At 43.0% G+C, this 19,675-nt stretch overlaps 1 protein-coding gene and 1 long non-coding RNA gene across 3 annotated transcripts in view; one reads left to right on the forward strand and one right to left on the reverse strand.

The window, feature by feature from the left end:
* The window catches only part of TRABD2B (TraB domain containing 2B), a 291,115-nt gene that overhangs the window by 270,203 nt on the left and 1,237 nt on the right, over positions 1-19,675 (forward strand). Inside the window, exon 7 of one of the 2 annotated variants that reach the window (XM_061344875.1) lies at positions 16,519-16,755. The exons of the other annotated variant lie outside the window; for it this stretch is intronic. Coding sequence (XP_061200859.1) covers positions 16,519-16,615 — 97 coding nt within the window. The 3' untranslated portion in view covers positions 16,616-16,755. Of the gene's footprint in view, positions 1-16,518; positions 16,756-19,675 lie in introns of those variants that run through there. 2 annotated transcript variants of the gene reach the window in all.
* On the reverse strand, positions 12,795-17,925 carry LOC133207750 (uncharacterized). Its single transcript, XR_009724152.1, has 3 exons — positions 17,718-17,925; positions 14,553-14,645; positions 12,795-13,824 (listed from the first exon to the last, which is right to left on the reverse strand). It is a non-coding gene; the product is annotated as an uncharacterized LOC133207750 (long non-coding RNA).

The raw sequence follows: 19,675 nt of genomic DNA on the forward strand, positions 1-19,675 counted from the left end.
AACTGTGATCTGGGGCTGAAATGTTTTAACATCTCAAACTGCATTGAAAACAGGAAACTGAGGCAAAATTAAGTACTTCTCTCAGGCTTCTGTGTGAAGAGAATGGAGGTGGGCATGTTCCCATGGCCATTCCAATCTTGGTGCAAGGTTAAAAATTCCCATTCAGTGTTTGAATAAAAGCCTTCATGTTTGACCAGGGATTCTCGATGTGTGCTTTTAGGATTCCTGGACAACTTATTCTCCCACCTCTAAAACTGGGGAAGTTCTTAGTGCCTTTATCCAGGCTGAGTCATGGGCAGATAAACAGCCTAACAGGTTAAAGGAATAAATCTATTGGGAACTGGCTGCTCGCCTGTACATGCAATGGTTGTCTTTGAGCATTACTGTTATTCCCGCTTTCATAGCACCTAAATTCCTTGCTTATGAAATGAAGGCGTATCTCAAAGGTGTCTCCCTTTGCTAAGGAAAAACTTCCACATTATTGTGTTTGGGGATATTTTGTTTTTAATTCATTCTTTTTAATGGAGAGGTTGCCTCATTTTTTTGGGGAGTTTTTTGTATTCTCGGGGTGAGTGAGGTAAGGGTTGTTGTTTAGGTGGTACATGTTAATCTTAACATAGTAAGGCAATTTCTGAGGTTAACGCTAGCCTTGGTGAGAAGGGTTTGTGTGTTTTGTTCCCAAATTGTGTTCAGTGGTTGAATCCTCTCCACAGAGGATGTTTAAGTATGAATTAATTTAGTTCAACGTAGTTGATTGCCTTGAGGGACTTCTCTATCTTGCTTCTGCCTGGGGGCTGCTAAGTCATGGTGTCCCATGATGTCCCAGCATTTCACATGGGTGTCTGGTCCAGCTCACCATACATGTCATGCAAGTGTGATGTTTAAATAGATCTGGTGGAAGCCTGGCAGTTAGCAGCAATTCTCTTGCACCCATCCTATCCAGCCAGAGATGATATTGGATATTGTGCCTGATATGGCTGTGGCAATGTGCAGCTGGGGTCTTAAAGCAGTGGTGCTTGTATAGCCTTGGTGGACTTTTATGCCTTATGCTGGTTTTAGTTCAGTAAGAAATGTCCCTAGGAAAAGTATCTGAAAGGGTAGTTCCCCAGTTAGAGTTAAATTATTTGCTGTGCTCCTGTGAGATTTCATCTGAATCAAAACCTTTAATCCCTCTACTTCCATTTCACAAGGATGGAGACTGGGATAAGGAAACGTAAGTTTCCGCTCCCACCATGCGGGTGATGAACCAGGCACTGTGTGTCGCCTGCCTTGCTGAAAGATCCCAGGGAGATATTACTGCAAGATCACAGGCCTAGAAATGAGGAAAGGCTGGAAGAAGGGAAGTCTGCCTTAGTGCTTTCAGATGGTTTTAGTGATTCTACAGTTCTGGAGTAACTTCTGGTGTTTTCCTGGAAACAAAACAAAACAAAACAAAAAATACAAACTGTTCAGCTAAATCAGACACTCACAACCAGCTCTGGTTTCCCCATAAATTGGATGGGGTCTCAACTTTCATAAGCCAGCTGCTGCTTATTGTGCTTTTGGCAGTTGGGTTTCATCAGCATTAATTGCAAGCTGGACCTTGCACAAGACAATAAACAGTGAGTATTCTCCAACTGGTTCCTTTCTGATTGGCAAGAAAAGAGCAGAAATGTGAGCCTGTCACCAGGCTTTGTAGCATGACCATTCTGAGGAGGAAACAGCTAGGATGGCTAATAATATGGGCAGTGGAGTGATACTTGTGCATGTGAACTTCTGTTGTGTTGCCTCAACAATGCTCACCAGCACTCAACAGTGAGACTCTTGATGGGTAATTGATGTACTAGAAGTTCACTCTCTGGCCTGTCCATAGATCCATTGTGCATTTGCATATATTTAAATCGGGGTTCCCCCATGTGGTAGGTGGACTGAGGTCTCTGCATATAGTATTACCTTGAGCTATGGTCCCATATTTTGAAATGGTTTTTCTTCCAGGTTGAGTTTCCTAAACTCACCTGTTGTCACCTGAAACTTACTCGCCTTTGAGACAAAAGGGAGAGATTTAGGTCATTGTATGCCTTTTGTGTGAAAGCTGCAGCTTAGTTTCTATGTGAGGTCTCCAGAATTCAGCTGTTTGAACTGCCTTTCAATCTGAAAAGTCAAAGAGAAACATACAGGTGGAGGACAAATCCAGGTGAATTTAAACCAGATTATTGATTCTTCCATGAACCTCGTTGAACTGTGAAAGGACTGTCGTTCATACAGCTCTTTTCCAAAGCTTTATTGACCATGGATTAGAGGACTTTATGAGCCATGAATTGCAGGGCTTTTATAGACTGTGCATTTCTGGGCTATCTCATACACTTCCATGGAAATCTTGGGGTGTTTTTTCAAGCTACCAACACAGAAACAAAGGAAATGAACACGGGAGAACAATCTTAAAGGAACATCAAAGGTCTGACTCCAACCTATAAAAGCCAGGAAATCCATAATTAATAGTTCCACTAAGACTTCATCTCACAGAGTTGTTCAGGTCTGATCTGAGGTTATAGCTACAATCTGAAATAGCCTCATGAAAAATGAGTCATCATTTAATGTCACACATCATTATTAGTATTTACTTTCAGCTATACCTTGGAGATTGTCCTTTCCTTTTTGTTCTGTCTTAACAGCTGAGGCATTTGAGTTGGCACCCCTGAGTGCATGGTGTTTAGATTTGTGTGTTGGAGTGTTAGTACTGCTGAGGAGGATGAGAAAGCTTCTGCTCTGTCTTCTCCCCGTCTTTGACAGAGCTACGATTTGCTGATCTCCTGGGTAATCGGCTACACTGAAGGCTATTAGAAAATAAAAAATGCTGATGAAATGTGTGGTTTCCTCTCCCTTCTGCCTCCTTCCCCCCAAATCTAAACAAAGTGAACAAGTCCTGCCTGGCTGCAGTTTGTGTTTGAAATAGTTTTTCAGGAGTCAGAATTAAACGGGAGATTCCAAGGAGAGGCACTTTTTTCTTTAACTACTTGGTTTTGCAGAAATAGGCAGGTCTGAAGTCTGTCTTTGGGAGGAATTTGAACGTAGACAAAACTTAAACCCGAGTTAGTTCCTGTAGCCAAAAGCCAGCTGGGGCAGCAGGGAAGGGAGGCAAAACCCTTGGGCTAAAAGGCTGCAGTTTGGCATACACAGTGTGGTGCTGTTCCTGTTGACACTGTTAGCTGAGCTTCCCCTTGTAATATAAATAATTAATTACAGATCATTCACTGGCTTTTTAGGATGAGCTACTCAGTTAATTGAAAGAATAGAGAAATGCCTGTGATGCTTCAGAGTAGTCCATGAGGACAGGATCAGGGTTTCACCTTTGTTCTAGCAGGCAAACTGTTTAAGGCTACAAGCAAAAACAGACCAGGAGAACAGCTGGGGTAGAGCATTACAACTTATGGGGCCATTAGGGAGGGAGAGAAGTTAGTAACTGGAAGTGTATTTCAGGTGGTGTGAGGTTTGGAATGAGCAATGGCAGCTGGGAGATATGAAAGAGAGAAATACAGTGGTGGGAATAAAGAATTAGAGGATGTAATGGGCAAATTCAGAGGTTCATTCCTACTGCCGAGGAAGAGATTTGTGTAAAGATGGTGTTTGGAAGGACAGTGAGGACACACAGATGCTTCACTTACATGGGAAAGAAATTAAAGGAAAAGAATTGTTATCTGAAGAGAAAAGAAATTGTTCTTGTCCCAGAGGTAAGCTTAGCCCTGCAAAACCTACCATTAGTGAGAAGCACAATGAATTCCCTCTGTCATTGGAAATGGCAGTTCTCTGATAGCCCAGTGCTGACTATTCAACCCCAGATGAATGCAGTAACATCACAAATATTAATTTCTTTTGGAAGCAACAGTTATTTGAAGTTAAAAAAGTTATACCAGTGATGGATGAAGGGAGACAATGTGTAATAAACTGCACTAAGTGTGTCTGTACAGAGTGAACCTTATCAGTTTGGATGGAATTTAAGCACTTAGCCTGTTATCCTTTCTTTCAAGACAATGCAGTGATGGAAAACAGAACTCTGTCAACTCAGACAAACTTTTAATTTCACTTAACTGCATCTGAAAGGTAAATTTCAGTAAATGAATCCAAATTGCTTCCTTTTCACAACACACGGTGCTGAAATACAGTACTTAACTTCATTAAAGGAAAGACTGCTTTTCTTTAGAGGAGACCTAGACACGTTTGAAGTCTTAGCAGGTAAATTGTGGTCAGATGATTTCCCTCCATATGGTACCTTTGAGCTTGATATTTCCATCACTGGGGCCTTGTTTGTTTAAATTATCTGCCTCCCTGGTAAGGATACTGCTTGGAGAGTGCATGCCTACTGATGCTCATGGGGAGCTCAGTAAGCAGTTGCCACCATTGCATTTATTTACCCTGTGTTCCATCAAGGATTAGGATGCAGCTTCAGGATGTTTCTAATGTATTATAATGAACCTGGCTTCCAAAGCAGCTGCTCCAGCAGCCAGGAACAGTGGGAGCATAGGTGTGTTAAAGCCCACCTTCCCTCCGCATTGCTGTTTGGTACTCAGTTGTGTTTTGTGGCTCCCTTCCTCCATCACTTCTGTGTACCATTTCCTTTGATGTTCTCCTGGCAGGATTTCCTTCTGAGGAAACTTTCATCATCGCAGTCCCTATCAGTGACTCCCCCAAATTTCTAGGGCATGCATACAAATATCTGCTCATCAGAAAAGTCTCATGGTTTGACAGCTTTGGTACAAGACCCTTCCGTCATGCTGAGTGGTCTCAAAACACCTCCTGGACAAATGCTCCCTCTTGGTTGCTCAGTGGAAGCTGAACTTTGGTATTGTGAACTGGCATAAAATATGTTCCTAGGTTGCCCATTTTTATATAAACTCTAGTGGATATAGTGGCCAGAAAAGGATATTTTAGGCAGTGAAGCAGTGGTTCAGTTGGTTCTTCTTTCTCCCAGTGCTGCATGCTTCTCTTGCTTCTGCGAAGGTGTCCTCAGCTCCTCCTGAGCAGAGAGCAAAGCATGGGAAATACCGCGTTTCCCCTTCAGAGTTTCTTACTGTTTCCATTTGAACCCCCTTTAAAATGAGCAGATGGCTTGATGCCTCCTTTAAATGAGCACTGACATTGGCAACTCTTTCATCATGCCCTTTGTACAGCACAAAGTACAGAAGCCCTCTAGTTGAAGTACAATAACAGCATGATATAACTTAGTGCAGTATATATGAGGTAAATCTCCTGACTGTAACATATGATACGGTGATGACATATCCTCCCTCCCTAGATGGTTTTTATTGAGGCTTCTTGGATTATCAGGTTGGTCAGAGTGCACAGAATGTATTACTTAAAGCTGTGAAGCCGGGGCTCAGCACACAACTCTCTCGTGCATTGCAGTAACGGATGGGAAGTCCTGACATTCATGTCTAAAACTCTAGCATCTCCATGCTAATAGACCCTCCCTGTCAGCTGGCTGTGAGAGATAACTTCTTTCCCCTTGTAAAGTCAAGGAGTTCATTTGTTATCCTCCAGATGGGGCTGAAAAGATGTGCAGCCACGCTTTCACCTGCTAGACACACAAAAAGATTGGTATGTTTTACTATGTTCTGTGGTTGTTCTCTGTAATGTGTGATGAAAGGAGCACAGATAAACTTACAACAAAATAAGCAGAAGCCTTGCATATTTACCTTCACTATTGCTTCAGTGTCTCACCATCAGTATGAACAATTAATATAAAGCAGTATGCAAACCCTATTTTAATGAAAGATATAAATACCTGAAAATAAAATCATTAAGAGATAAAACAACATGGGAGTCCCTTGGAAACAGGGACATGATTTGTATATAGATTTTAGGTTTACTTCGTAAAGCTAAATTATTGGTAATGCATTAGGCATTTTGTTTTCATGAAATTTAAATCCATCATGGATATTAAATCCATATTTTTGAAGGCGAGCAAGTAACAAAATTGGAGCACACAAAAGCCTGGATTTTTGAACAGTGAGGTATTTTTCAGCGCTGGTTATCCAAGAGCGCTTTCTGCTTCCTCCTCCTCAATGCTGATTAAGATTGAAAATACAGTGCAAGAAGGTTTATGGAACCTATTAAGAGCTTTCTCTTCCTTTCTTGTTTTCTACTTTTCATTTGGGATGTGTTGAGTAAAGATAATCTGTATTATGTATTTATAGCTGCCCCAGTTTGCTGTATTTCTGACTTGGGCTGAACATAGCCCTACCATTGCTAGCTTTTTAAGTAGCCTAAGATCTGTCTGATGCAGCACAAACAAAATGTTTGCTTAGGATTCAATTTCAAGAAGGAGCAGCTGCCGAGTTATGATAACATCTTTCTCTGTGGTGCACATCCCCACTTGTTCCACTGTTTCTCAGCCAGTGCAGTCTCATTTCCACATGCAGTGCCATGAGTCCTCTTTAGTCTGGATAACCTGTTAACTTTTCAGTTCCATGATTCTCTATTTTCTGCTTAATTTTTCTCTTTCTCCAATACTCGTTTGATCTGCCCTTTTTAACTCTGGCTGCATGAACTTGGCATGAGCCCTGGAGCAAGGACTAGGAAAGGACCGCTCCAGCATCTCCATCTTCATCCCCAGACCTCTGCACTCATCTCTGCCTCTCTGAGTTCACCTTGCAGGAAGTGGTGATCCTACAAACACTGCACTTCACTTTGCAGTCAGTCCATGCCAATGAAAGCATGGGCTTTTAGAGCTTATAGCAGCCTCCAGCAGAACCTTTTAAAGATGGAGCATGTCTCACTTGTAGCTACCATATCACTGTTATCTGGTGTTGCTGCAGGCTGCAGCAAGTAGGCAGCATAGCTAGGCATTGTTCTTCATTTTTTTAACCAGGAGGTGGATCTCCTCTGTGTTATTTCATCTTCTTTGCTTTTCCTGCCATTTTCACACGGATGCATGTGTAACCGAGGGCACTGCAGACTGGACAAGACAGAACTTGCTCCGTTTATTCTTTGCTAAATTCATGAACATCATAAAGCAGCCCAGGCTCTTTCTGCTGATATTTTCCTTCTCTTGACAACTTGGCAGCGTCATGGGCAGTCTGTGTGATGGTGGCCAGTGCCAGGAGTGTTGGGGGCCTAATAGGGGCAAAGAAACCTACAATAAGTTGTTAGCAATACCTTTATGTTTATGCATTGGATCACTTTATATTTCTCATTTATTTCTCAGAAGTGCACTTAGAGTTGGCATATAAGCTGGAGAAAAGGTTCCTGTGGATATAAATGTTGAAGCAAGTTTATTTTACCTATAGCTTGTTTTAATGTCCATATTAAGCTAACATGATTGAATAGATTAGACTCTGTGTAAGCCTTGAGATTTCCATCCATAACTATTCAGTTATAAAAACAAGGTTTCAGGACCAGACCTATAGTACGCTCCCCCTGTGGAGCGAGGCAAAAAAGGAGGGCACTTATTCCACTGAAGGAGTTAACACTAAGTGGGTTTGACCATCTTCTGTGTTAATGTAAGGCTTTTTCTCCAGCTATTTTTAGCCTGTTCCAGCAGTGTGTCCCACTGTGGTCTGGTATGCAGGAGGTTTGCTGTGAGGTTTGTGAACACTTGTATTTCTGTGTTGTGAGAACAGACCATTTGTGCGTTACCGGAGCGTGTGTTCCTTCGGCGACTAAAAGGAAGGGCAGACCGCGCATGTGATCCATGCACATGTTTATTGTTGCCTGCGAATAACCATGTACAGCAAATGGGCTCTGGAAGAAAGCTTGTTAGCAGATGTCGTCATGGCCCTTCCAATTTATAAATATAAGCCTTGACATTTATGTTTTCCATATCCAGGGTTATCCTAGCCAGATGTTGCGAGGACTGGCTCCTTGGAGCCTTTAGCTATATGACTCCTCATGGCATGTTGTCTATTGCACACCAAAAATATCTATATCTGGCTCCCATCAAATAGATAAGGGAAAATGCACTGAGTACCCTCAGGTAAAGGGAATTCCTCTACATCTGAAAATGCACTTTAACACAGCTCTACAAAACTCTTTATGTTCACTCAGCTGAAAAATAAGTTGTCTGGTTCGGACAGAGAAAATTCAATACACAGTAGCACTTCTACCCTGCTGTTTGGGGTGGGTGAAGAGCGTGGTTTATGTTATACTCGCAGGGCTGACTGCACTTGCAGACACTGTAAAAAGTGCTGAGTGGGCTCATGCCCAGGGTGAGCCGGATTCCGTAAACACAGCAGTGGAGAGTAAAGCACCTGTGCTCCCTAAATTGCCTTTCTTGATACAGATTTTTACCTTCAGCAAGTGCATTTTCCCTATCGAGCAGGATGGCGGCCAGCTCCACACTCAGACTCCCAACTTACAGCACTACTCAGCTGACAAAATGTAGTTGTTTCCGTCTTCAGAGTGAATTGAATTGTTCCCTACACTGGTACAGCCAGCACTGACCCCTTAGGGAGGTTGGACCCTTGTGCACATGAGGTTTCATAGACTCATAGAATGGTTTGGGTTGGAAGGGACCTTAAAGCTCATCCAGTTCCAACCCCCTGCCACGGGCAGGGACACCTTCCACTAGAGCAGGTTGTTCCAAACCCCTGTGTCCAACCTGGCCTTGAGCACTGCCAGGGATGGGGCAGCCACAGCTTCTCTGGGTACCCTGTGCCAGCGCCTCAGCATCTTCATAGTAAAGAATTTCTTTCTAATCCAAATCTAAAATATTTCAATTTAAAGCCATTCTCTTTCCATTTAAAGCCATTCCCCCCTTGTCCTGTTACTACTTGCCTTTGTAAAAAGTCCTTCTCCAAGGTCTGGAGCTGTTGGAGGCAGGAGCAAGTCATTCCCCCACTGCTCAGGCTATGGAAGCAGCAGAGACCCATCCATGCCATGGCTTTTCCTTGCACTCCACCTGTCAGGGAGAAGAGTTGATAGAGTCAGCAGAAAAGCTGGGTTTGGGTTGAAGATGGGACCTCTGAAAGGACACTGCTTGCTGTGTTGATGGCTGTGTGCCTCTCTACCCTAGGGATGCACAGATGTGTTAAGAGATCAGTTACCATCTAAAAGCCAGAACAAACCTTCTCAAACACTACAGACTTAAGCTGGACTTACTGTATATTTGTCTGGTATTCATATCCAGCAGTATCTAAGCAGTATCTAAGATTGCAGACCTGCTGTTCCTCAAGGTAAAGCTGTAGACTTACCAGAGCTACATAAAATCCATGAAAATGTCAAAAACTTCCTCTTCCAGTGAGTTACCATAACGAAAAGAAATGCCTTTAAAATTCAGTGGAAATGCAAACACACAACAGTGTCAATGCCAGCCCAGAGGAATAGGATAAGGGATGTAGGATTTACTTCTGGTTCTGCTATTCCCCTTCTGACTAGTGAGTGTCACACCCTGTGAAATTAAGTGAAGAAGAGTATGACAGGGAGGAAGATGACATTACTGTTATGGTGGGCAGTTAGTGTATAAGAGGTGTTTATCCACAGTTATTTTGTGGTAGTGGGTTTATCTAAGAAGTCAGATCCATTGTAGAGTGAAGCCGGAGGAAATCTGATTCTCTGACAGCCCCAGCAGGATGGGCTGCACTGTGTGCTGAAAACCCAGCAGGACTCCAAAGGGCGGCAGTGGTCTAAGTCCAGTTACTCACTGGGATGAGGGAGAAGTAGGATTTATTTAAATTCATATGGTTTTAATGCTATAAAAGCTGGATTCCTGCAATTATGAAAATGCCAGGCAAAATTCCGACTTCACTCACATCTCCTCCTTACTATTCCTGAATAACTTAACTGAACAAAGTAAGCATTATACCTGGGTCCTGAGCCCATGATGGGGGAAAGCGAGGGAGCCAAGCCTATTGCCTGTTAGCTGCTGGGTGTCAGGGATGCCTTACGTTAGCAGTACCATGGAGGGACATGGTGCAGACGGTGTTCACAGAAGCTCAGTTCTGCAGGGACACTTCAGGATCCAAGTTCTGACATCCAGGTTTTGCAGCCTTCCCAGTCCATATACAGCAAGCAGCTTGTCATGACCAGGCTGTCAGATGGTTTGGAAGTGCTTGGGCAGAAGGAGTTTGTGCTGTGGCTGGTATCGCTGTCGTTGCTTTGTGAACAGCAGGAGGAACCCAAAACTTGTAGGCAATGAAGAGGCCTGATGTCCTTGGCATTTCTGCCTGGTAGATGTGCCCTATGAACCTTCCTCCATTTTGCAACTGAGTCTGTTGGAAAGGAAAAGAAGCCAGTGCTTTTGTTCAGTGGAACAAGCTTGAACTTAATCCTGCTCCAAATAACAGGTTCAAAGATCTGACCCTGTCTTGATTATTCCTACTAAGTGAGACTCTGGAAAAATACAAGCAGGAAAGTGAACCCAGTGAATTAGAGAGAAAAATGTGATACAGACTAAGCGGAGAGAAAAACTGTTACATGGGGATGGAAAAAGAACAGGGGGAAGGGGAAAGAAAATTGAAATCAAATGTAAAAATGCAGTATATTGGACATCCATTTAAGTCAGTTTGTAGTTTCGTTGTTCGTTCTGTTCTTTAATACATTGCACAGGCATCTTCTTAGTTGAAATAATTGTGTGTCTTGGAGAAAACACTTAATTTGACAGGATGTTTTAGGTATTTCCCCACTATTCCATATTCTAAGTAATTTTAAAATCTAGAGGGGAAAGCTGATACCTTTTACAGTGCTTAACAAGAAAGTGACAGGGTCAGCTGTATACGTCTCTATGAATGTATGTGTTCCCCAAGCACATCTAAACATGTATGGTTAATTCTTATGCATCTGCAAAAAGTATTTGAGCCATAGGGCCCACACAATGCCAAACAAACACTTGAGTGCACATCGGAGAGGGCAGATCGAGTCACTCTGGTTCTAATTAATCAAAAGGTTGAGCCCAAGACATAAAATATGGGTTACAATTTTGACCACTCCAAAAACGCGAATCGTTTTGCATGTGGGGCTGTACTGGGGAGAGCAGACTGTTTGCATAATACAGATAAAAGGTAGATATTCTGCTCATGCTTGGGATCTGGTTCAAAACCACCTGATTGCAGCACCATCAAGTGAACTCTTTACATGTTGTATATCAACAGGTTACTCAAAAATCTTCACATCTTGCATCGCTGGCAAGACTTTTACAATCCAAAGCCCATCTGTGTATGCACCCTTGATGTTCTTGCTTACTTTGGCTGTAAGAACTGCAATCATTATCTGTCCAAGGAGCAGTGAAACAAGCACTTGGTTACTTGAGCCGTGATGATGAGTGCCTTAATTGCACATACAAATCAGGTACACAGCCAGATGTGTGCGGTGGGTAGGGGGTTTGTGGATGTTTTAGAGCCCACATCACTATTTAGACTATCATGGACACATCCTGGCTCAGATGTCAGTGCAGAACTGGTGAAGCAAAGGGCTCTGAGCTATCCCATCCTAGCAAGGGCCAGGCCCTGGGTAAAACTGGGATGCATTATCCCGGCTCTGTGATTGCCTCGTCCCAGTGCAGAATCGCAGGGGGATATTCTTAGGATATTAGAGAATCATCAAAGCATTTCTTAGAAGGGCAAAGGAAAGAGCTAATGTTGTCATCTCCTGCCTCAGGACCACCCAGACACTCTGCAACAAATCATGGGTCTTCAGCTACAGTATCTTGAATTACTGTTCACAGGGATTTGAAAGATTTTTTTTTTTTCCCTCTTTTTTTTCCTTTTTTAAAAGGATGACATGTAGTTTCCTGATGGGCTGGTTTTAATAAGGTCGAAATCTTTGTTGTTGCCAAATCAGAGAGGAATATAACATCTTTAAGTCATTAAATGGGAATGGGGTAATTACTCAGAGGGTGTGCTTCAAAGGTTATTGGTTTTTACAACGCTCTGTGTTTTTACACCGTTCTGCAGTTGTCTGGAAAGTAGTGGAGGGCCTGATTCTGCCACTGCCACATGTTTGGGTGCAGGACTTGTGTTTGCAAGGTTTCCTGAAGGACTTCAGGGCAGGAGGCAGAAAAGGGCCATACACAGCCTCCCCTGGGGATGGGGGAAAGCTACGCCTGACCGTGATGTGCAGGAAACATTCCTGCATGCTGGAATTTCACTTGAGAAAAGGGCCCTTGGGCTCTGCTGGAGTTGTTTCTCACCTGCTCCTTCCCTACCTGCTAGATGCATTCTCATGTCCACCTTCACGTCATTGTATCCCCATGTCTGGGGGACCTTCAGGCTGCATTGCTGTGACAGCAAACTGCTGCTCTTACCCCTGTCTCTGATGCAGCAGTCTCCATTTCCTCCATCCCATACCTTCCCTTCCATCCCATCCCCATTTCTTCCTCTGGCCCCACAGCAAATAACAAGCTTTGCCATAACAGCGTGCCTTTGGGATGTTCCTGTAGTGCTCAGCCTCACTGCAGGCTGGTGTCACCGAGGGCTGAATTTGACATCATGGAGGTATTTTGCAGGTGGCCCAGGCAATCGGGAGCTGCAAATCACAACGAGAGCCTGCAAAACACTTCACTTTGGGTTAATGCTGCTGGTGTCACGCTAACGCTTCAGGGTCTTGACTCAAATCAGAGTCAGGGGAGTGATAGAAGTGATTTAACACGGTTTTGATGGTTGCTTGGTGGGTGACACAGGGATGAAAATCAAATCTCCCAGCTGCATTTCAGTGTTGAACCTCCTCTTGCTTACACCATTATGGCCCCCCTCAAGACCCTGATCCAAGTGAGCCACCTTCTGCTCCTTCATGTCACTCATAGCCAAGACCCCAAACAGCGGACAGCAGGCTGCTGTCCTGCCATGCCCGTGGCTGGGAGGCTACTATACTATCATAGTGGGGAGCTGCTTCCCCACCAGCTACTGCTTTTTCTCCTTGCAGAATCATCAGTTTTTCTCTTCCCCACCCTGTGGCCCTGTCCCAATTTAGGAACCAGTCCTTACCAGTCAAAGCTCTCACCGGGGCAAGAGCTTGGCTGGGGTTCAGGAGACCTGAATTCCAGAGATAGAGATCTTCAGAAGCAGCTAATCTCACCCACCTTAGAGACATGCCTTTGGAGGGAAAGGATTGTCCTATGGAGATGTTTTGTTCCTCGTGAACACAACGGAATAGCTCCGACTACAAGCCTGCATCTGACATAGCTACAGTGATCTCATCCTTTAAATCCTGCTAAAAACCAGGGCATCGGAAGGACTGCCCTTGACTCTCTGATGGCATTCTCTGCAGGTGCTGCTGACAGCCTGGGTCCTGCATGTTCAGGAGGTGAAGGTGCCTCACATCACTTCCCTTCAACCCCCCAGGCATTCCATCCTTGTGTGCAGTGCCCTGCTCACCACCACCACCCTTCCTGCACTTCAGTACACAGTGAAAGTGTGGTTGAGGGTCCTGGCATGATAGTTTACAGCTTTCTGCCCTTTCAGAGCCAATGCCTGGTGAAATTTGTGCTTCCCTTCCCCTCTTTTCCTTCAATATCCTCTCCTTTTTCCTGGAGATAAGCCATGGCAGACATGGTCCTAACAAAGAGCAGGGCTGGAGGAGGAGACCTGTATCTGCAAACATGCATTGCCCTTTGCCCCTCCACTGGGGTCAGAGGCTCACTGGTGCCCACTTTAAGGAGGGGAAGTGCTTGCTGTCAGTCTCCAGAACCGAAGAATTGAAATAAGGCTGGATCAGAGCTTGACATTCCTCTCAGGTGGAAAGATGGTTCCGATTTGAATCTCTTCAGAAGGAAAGCTCAGATCAACACTGATGGGTTGTTGAAATGCTCCTGGTGTGGTTACTTGATCCCTCTATTGATAGCGTGGCTGCAGCTGCCTCACAGAGAGGGTGGATGCTTGCAGTGTGGGAAATGGCCAAAGGTCTGGGCTCCCAATAACCCTGGGGTAAAGGGAAAATAGTAGAGATAAGGCTCTTCTTTTTCGTGGCTCATCCCATTGGCCACAAACCAGAGTGTGATATTGGTTACTTGTTCAGACATGCAAAGGCAGTTTACTACACTACTGCAAATAAGCAGTGGCCTCCTCTGGTCCAAAACTGAATTCCTTAATCGGATCCAGGTTGGATTATTGTTTCTTTTTAATGAACTGAACCTTGCGAGAGCATGAGCCTCTTGGCCTTGTTCCCACAAAGGACTTCAGGACTTGCTGAGTTGTAGGTATGTGAATACTAGCCTTGCTGGAAGAACTCTTGTGCTTGCAGTGCTTAGCATCCTGCTAGTTTGAGACCCAGAGAATCAGCATCCTGCAGGATTTATCCCTCAGGCTGCAAGAACAGTGTCCGTAAAGAAGTCAGTGATGGAGAGATAGATGGAGCTTGGGGGGGAACGGAGCCTATGCTGATCTAAAAAAATACCTTTATGGGATGTCCATACGGACATATTAAATAATAACCTGAAAAATTCATATTTATTTCATATAAATATGTCCATTAGGTAATGGACACATTAAATAATAACATGAAAATTTCAGGAGGTAGAGACTTCACATTCCCTGTAAGAGATTGCTCTTATGGTTAAATCCTTGTGAGTTGTTTCTAGTGTGATTCCCCCCCTGTCCCCAACATACTCCTTTTCCTCTTGGTGGAGCACCTATTCTTTGCTCTCATACCTGTGGTCAGACTTGTTTCCAGCCAGCTTGTTTACATACTGCAATGGGTTGGTCCCAGAGCAGATGTATTTTTCAAGTCTTGATGTATAAATTCTGGTGACATAAATAGGTCTGGTTAGTTCCAGGAATAATTGTCTTCACTAACAGAACATTATTTTTGGTCACCAGAATAATAATGTGATCAAATCCTCTCACATCTGTTCATTAAATAAAAGGGGGGGGGGGGGAAATAGGGCAAAATTTGTTTGAAAAGAAACAGGAATCATATGCTTAATATCACTTAAGAAACCCCTAACCATCATAAGGTTAACATCAAATCACAAATGCAAAACAGCCATTATTGTATTTGCTCAAAAGGTTTCTTTCGGTTTACTAGCTCTTTAGGCATTCAGTTGAACCATGCGTTTTTTCAGGGTTCAATCTCTGCTGGCACGTTGTCTTGATAAGCTTCTTTCATCAGATGCTATTGTGAGAAAGGCTGTCTCAGTCCACATTTGTTTACATTTATTAAAAATAGTTGTCATGTGTTTATGGAGTTCCTTTGATCCAGAAAAATCCCCAAACACTTTGTAAGTTCTGCTTGAAGGGGTCACTTCCTCCTCCCTGAACAGAAACCCATGTTTGGACTGAGGCGAGGCGCCAGATTAAAAACGAATGGAAATACCACCATTATTTGGTCAATCCTCGCTGCCTCAGAGCACCATCAGTTTTCCAGGAGCTTATCATAAAGGCAGTTTGGACTTCAAAAGTAAAGAATGGTGAAAAGACCATCTTCCTTCAGATTGCATGTTTTTCGTGCACTTTCTTCTGCTCTGCAAATAAAGAAGCAGTTGTACCTACTGCACAAAGCATTGGGCTGGCAGTATCTCAGCTAGACCTACTGTTCCCAGTTTGGGGCATCTATCTCACTCCAGTGAATTAGGCAGAGCCAGAGGAGAACAGATGAAAGGATGAGGGAAGGAACCTGAGGACTTGCAAAGAAAAGCAGAGGAAACTATTTAAAGGAGAGAAAACTGAGGTCAAACATGGTTAAGTCTTCAAACATATGGAAGGATGCTGAGAAGAAGAAAGGAATAACCCTGTCCATGGGGACAGGAGAAGTCACGGGCTTGCGCTATAGCAAGGGAAATGATTGGTGAAACATCAGTCAGTAATTCTGGACGTCAGGAATGGTGAAATGCTGGAATAGATGTCTGCAGAGACTGGAATTGCTATCATGTGCACATAGGGTTTCTTTGAGACTGTATTAGATGTAAATGTGAGGAGAGGTTTAGATCTTGCTTCTGTCTTTGGGACAGATGTGCCAGAAAGCCCCTCTTGGTCCTATCTTCTGCCATTCTACCATGAGCTTTGCTTATATGAATAAACCAAGTCATGCTAAAAATTACTTTGTGAGCTCCTTGCAAAGTCCTCACAAGCTAAACCAGAGCAGAAATTCCCCCAAAGGGTTGCATGTGCGTTTGTTTTATTTTCCCATTTTAAAGTGCTCCCAAATCATGGAGGTGCTCCAGCATGCCCCCAGCATAGAGAACTTGAATCATGTAATTGGATTCAGTGGGGTCTGTTGACAAAGCCTGTGCCTGAGGCCCTGTTTCTGGGGCAAGTTTTACACATCCTAATGATAGGAAGACAATGTATGACTAATGCACTGATTTGAAAATCTGATCAAAAGTACAAGCTCATGAATAGGATACCGCAGGTCATTTGGCTAAAAGATATCTGGAGCCTTCCAAATTCTTAAAATGATCCCATACACAGAAGCAAAAAAGAGAGGTATGAACAGAGGAACCAGTGGTTGCCTATTCACCACGGATCGTGTGGAATGTTTTGTTAAAGATATTTTTATCAGACACGAAAGACTGAAATGCAGAATATCCTGAGCTGGCAAGGGAAGGCGTGATAATAATTTAGATTATTATCCCTCAGATCTGTGAGTGATTTATATTACTGTCTATGTTCATTTCAGGAACGCTCAAAACTTCCTTGAGGACAGTGGAAGGTTTCCAGTTGAGTTCAGGGGGCTGCTGCTGCTTTCATCCTTAGGAAAGGGTGAGGGTCAGTGAGATCCTATATGCACAACCAGACATGCTCAGAGGGAGTTTGGAAAAGTTATCTCCTGACACCAGAGCCACCTCTAAGATTAGGTTGTAATCTAACCTGGCTGTCTCTGTAATCCCTAGGAAGATAAGGACCCTAAGCAAGAGTAAGTCCCCTCTATAGACCTGCACTGGCATGAGGTGGACAACCTTCTGGAGAGGTTTCTCTTCCCATTCAGTATAGAAACAGCCTAGTCACAAACTTAGACCAGAGGTTTTACAAGGAGTCTTGTAGCATTTGGTAAAAGGGATCATTCTTTTGAAACACATTTAAACCACGCTGGCGGTTGGCTAGAAGTGGAGTTGCATTTGAGAAAATGTCTTACATGGATAAATTGTGATTCATTTGCTATTAGCAAGCTTTGTACACGTTAATGGAAACACTATTCTTCTCTTAAAAAGCGCTTAAGGATTTCTTAAAAACAAACACCCCCACCTAACAGTTTGACAAAGACACCTTTATAGAAATCAAATGTCTTGAAAACAGAAAATTACCTCACTGACCAAGGAGAAGGGTGGTCAAAAATTCTCAGGACTTTCAGGTCTTGTAAGTAAATTGGGAGTGGGGTGGTTGTTCCCCCCAAAAGTACCTGTTTTCAAGGAAGAAACAATGATAATAATGGTAATAAATAATAATGATAATAAGGTTCTAGCAGTTGACTGGAAAATGGAAACATCATATTGAAGTATAAAATGTTGATTTAAGGCTGGTTTAGGAAGTGCTTAGATGCAGTTGGCTGATAAATGGGCTCGTGATTCTTTCAGAGTTTCCCTGCCCAGCTTGTGTCCCCCACTGAGCATCTCACACAGTGCATCCCTTAGGTGCAGAAAGGCAGTTTGCACTAAGGCCGGTTTAGTCATCTCACTGGAGGATCAAGCCTAGAGAACATGTCAGAAGCAGGATACACCAACTGCAGGTCTGAACACCATTTTGGAAGTGTTTTTTAAATTGACATTGAAAAACAGACCCTTCTTGCTGTTTAAAATTTAATTTAGGGTTAAATGATGTAGTTCTGTAAAATGACAAACAGTAACGAAAAGATGAGTACAAGCACCTACCCACGCTTACCTTAGGGAAAACTGGTACAGGGGAAAACCCCCAAAACTGTGATCCCACAGTCAGTGTTGGCAGGTCTGTATACCACAGCGTCACTCAACAGGATAAATGGGATCTGGATCCGAAGTTGGAGCATTAGTGCATTTCTGCTGAATTACACAGAGCATTTAGTACCTAGTTTTCTTAGAAATATGCTTTAATGATGCTTTGTATTAACTGTAGGAAGACCATTCATACTTACAGTGTAATGTAATATTATTATCCATATACCACTGGAGCTTGGATACAGAGTGCCTAATCTGGTATCATTCTTGACAGCACTAAATTAGCTGCTCAAAAAAGCAGGACCAGTTTTAAACAGCAACATCAGCTTATCCCAAATCAACTCTTTGTATTAAGTGACTGCAATAGTTTTGATGCAGTACAGAAGAAGCTCTAAAGCTATGTGTCTTGCATCATCAGTTCAAGACATAAACCAACAGCTCACCATAGGAGTTTAGATAAGAGCTTTCTCCAGCAAGGCTTGATTTCAGAATTCTCTATTTCCAGCAGTTTGTTCCTGTGGAACAAGCACCACTTCTTACTGTCAGAGTTCTAATGCTAGTTAGATGGATTATCTACTCCCATGAAGTAATTCCCATGTCTTTAATTCAAGGCTGCCTGGGTTTTTTTTACTCTTACTCGTTGCACATTAGTTAAGATCACTTCTAGCTATAGAACAACTATCCCACCCAGAAGAGGTGCTGACAGTATAAAGGTTGAGGGAATAAATGAATTTCATTATCCCCAAACCCAGTGTGAAGTGTAATGTGCAGTGATTGACTATTGGATTTGATGTAGACCCACATGTGTGTGTATTTACCAGTATTTACTGTTCTGGGTGGACTCAGATATCTTCACACTTCGTGATTGACTCAACACATTTGAAGCATCTGAGCTAAAAGCCCTCTTTGGTATTGCTTAGACAGAAAAAAAAACCAAAAGCTTTCAATGCTACTAAATCCTATTAGTGTGTGTGATTCTGGAGCAAGGTATTGTTCCTTTTATCTGATACTAGGCAAGATGCAGCCTTTTCTTCCAAGGTCAGGATCTCAGATACCATAGCTAGTTATTTAGAAAACTGCATAGCTTCTTATCCCATAAGAAATTATTTGGCAGTCATTTTTAGTGCCTCCAAATCCTTTTTATGGAAGATTCATAAAGTAACACAAGGAAATCTGCAGGTATTAGTGTCACATCTTGTTTTGAGGGGAACCAGTCTTTTCTGTCCTTGCTCCACAGCAGAATGCCTTGTTTTTAAAACCAGAATCCACCTTGTGCATTTTGCATGTTTGGTTGTGCTGCTCTGTGTCAACCAGTGAATTATGGATCATCCGATAATGGATGCAATGGAAGCATTTTATGAAATGGGGATTACAACTTAAAACTTTCAAATCAATTGTAAATGGACCTTTCTGACCTGCAGCATCGTGGGAATCATGATGAATTCCAACCTGCAAATTCAAATCAAAGTACTAACTCAAGCTACAATCAATAAGCAATCACACCACTGTTGAAGCAAATGCACAGGGAAACTTCACATTCAGTTTGGTTCTGGGATTGTGATTTAATTCAAAATGGTTTAAAGCCAGGAGAAAAGAAATGAAGCTGCTTTGTCTCCTGTGCTCAAGCTTATCAGTTGTGGAAGGGGATTCTGAGAAGTTCTTTATGGCTTGTGAAACAGGGAAAGGGCATGTTCCGTATCCCTTCCTGTATGTAGCATCCAGTTCATGGTCAGACAGACACATCTCTGAGACTTGACTAATTTTGAGACCTTTGGTGGCAAGAAGGTACCTAAGAACGTAAGAATGATGTCATCCTGGGTCAGCATAAAGATATGTTTATCACAGTCTCTGATGCTGGCCAGTAAGGCTTAAGAAAAATGAATGCAATATGTTAGACATATCAAGAGTGATTCCTCCTTGGGCTGT

Source organism: Neopsephotus bourkii, unplaced genomic scaffold (genome assembly GCF_033783945.1).
Source record: "Neopsephotus bourkii isolate Nb327-2 ecotype Australia unplaced genomic scaffold, CSIRO-AGI_Nbou_v1 NB_234, whole genome shotgun sequence".
In the NCBI taxonomy this organism is placed as follows: Eukaryota; Metazoa; Chordata; class Aves; order Psittaciformes; family Psittacidae; genus Neopsephotus; species Neopsephotus bourkii.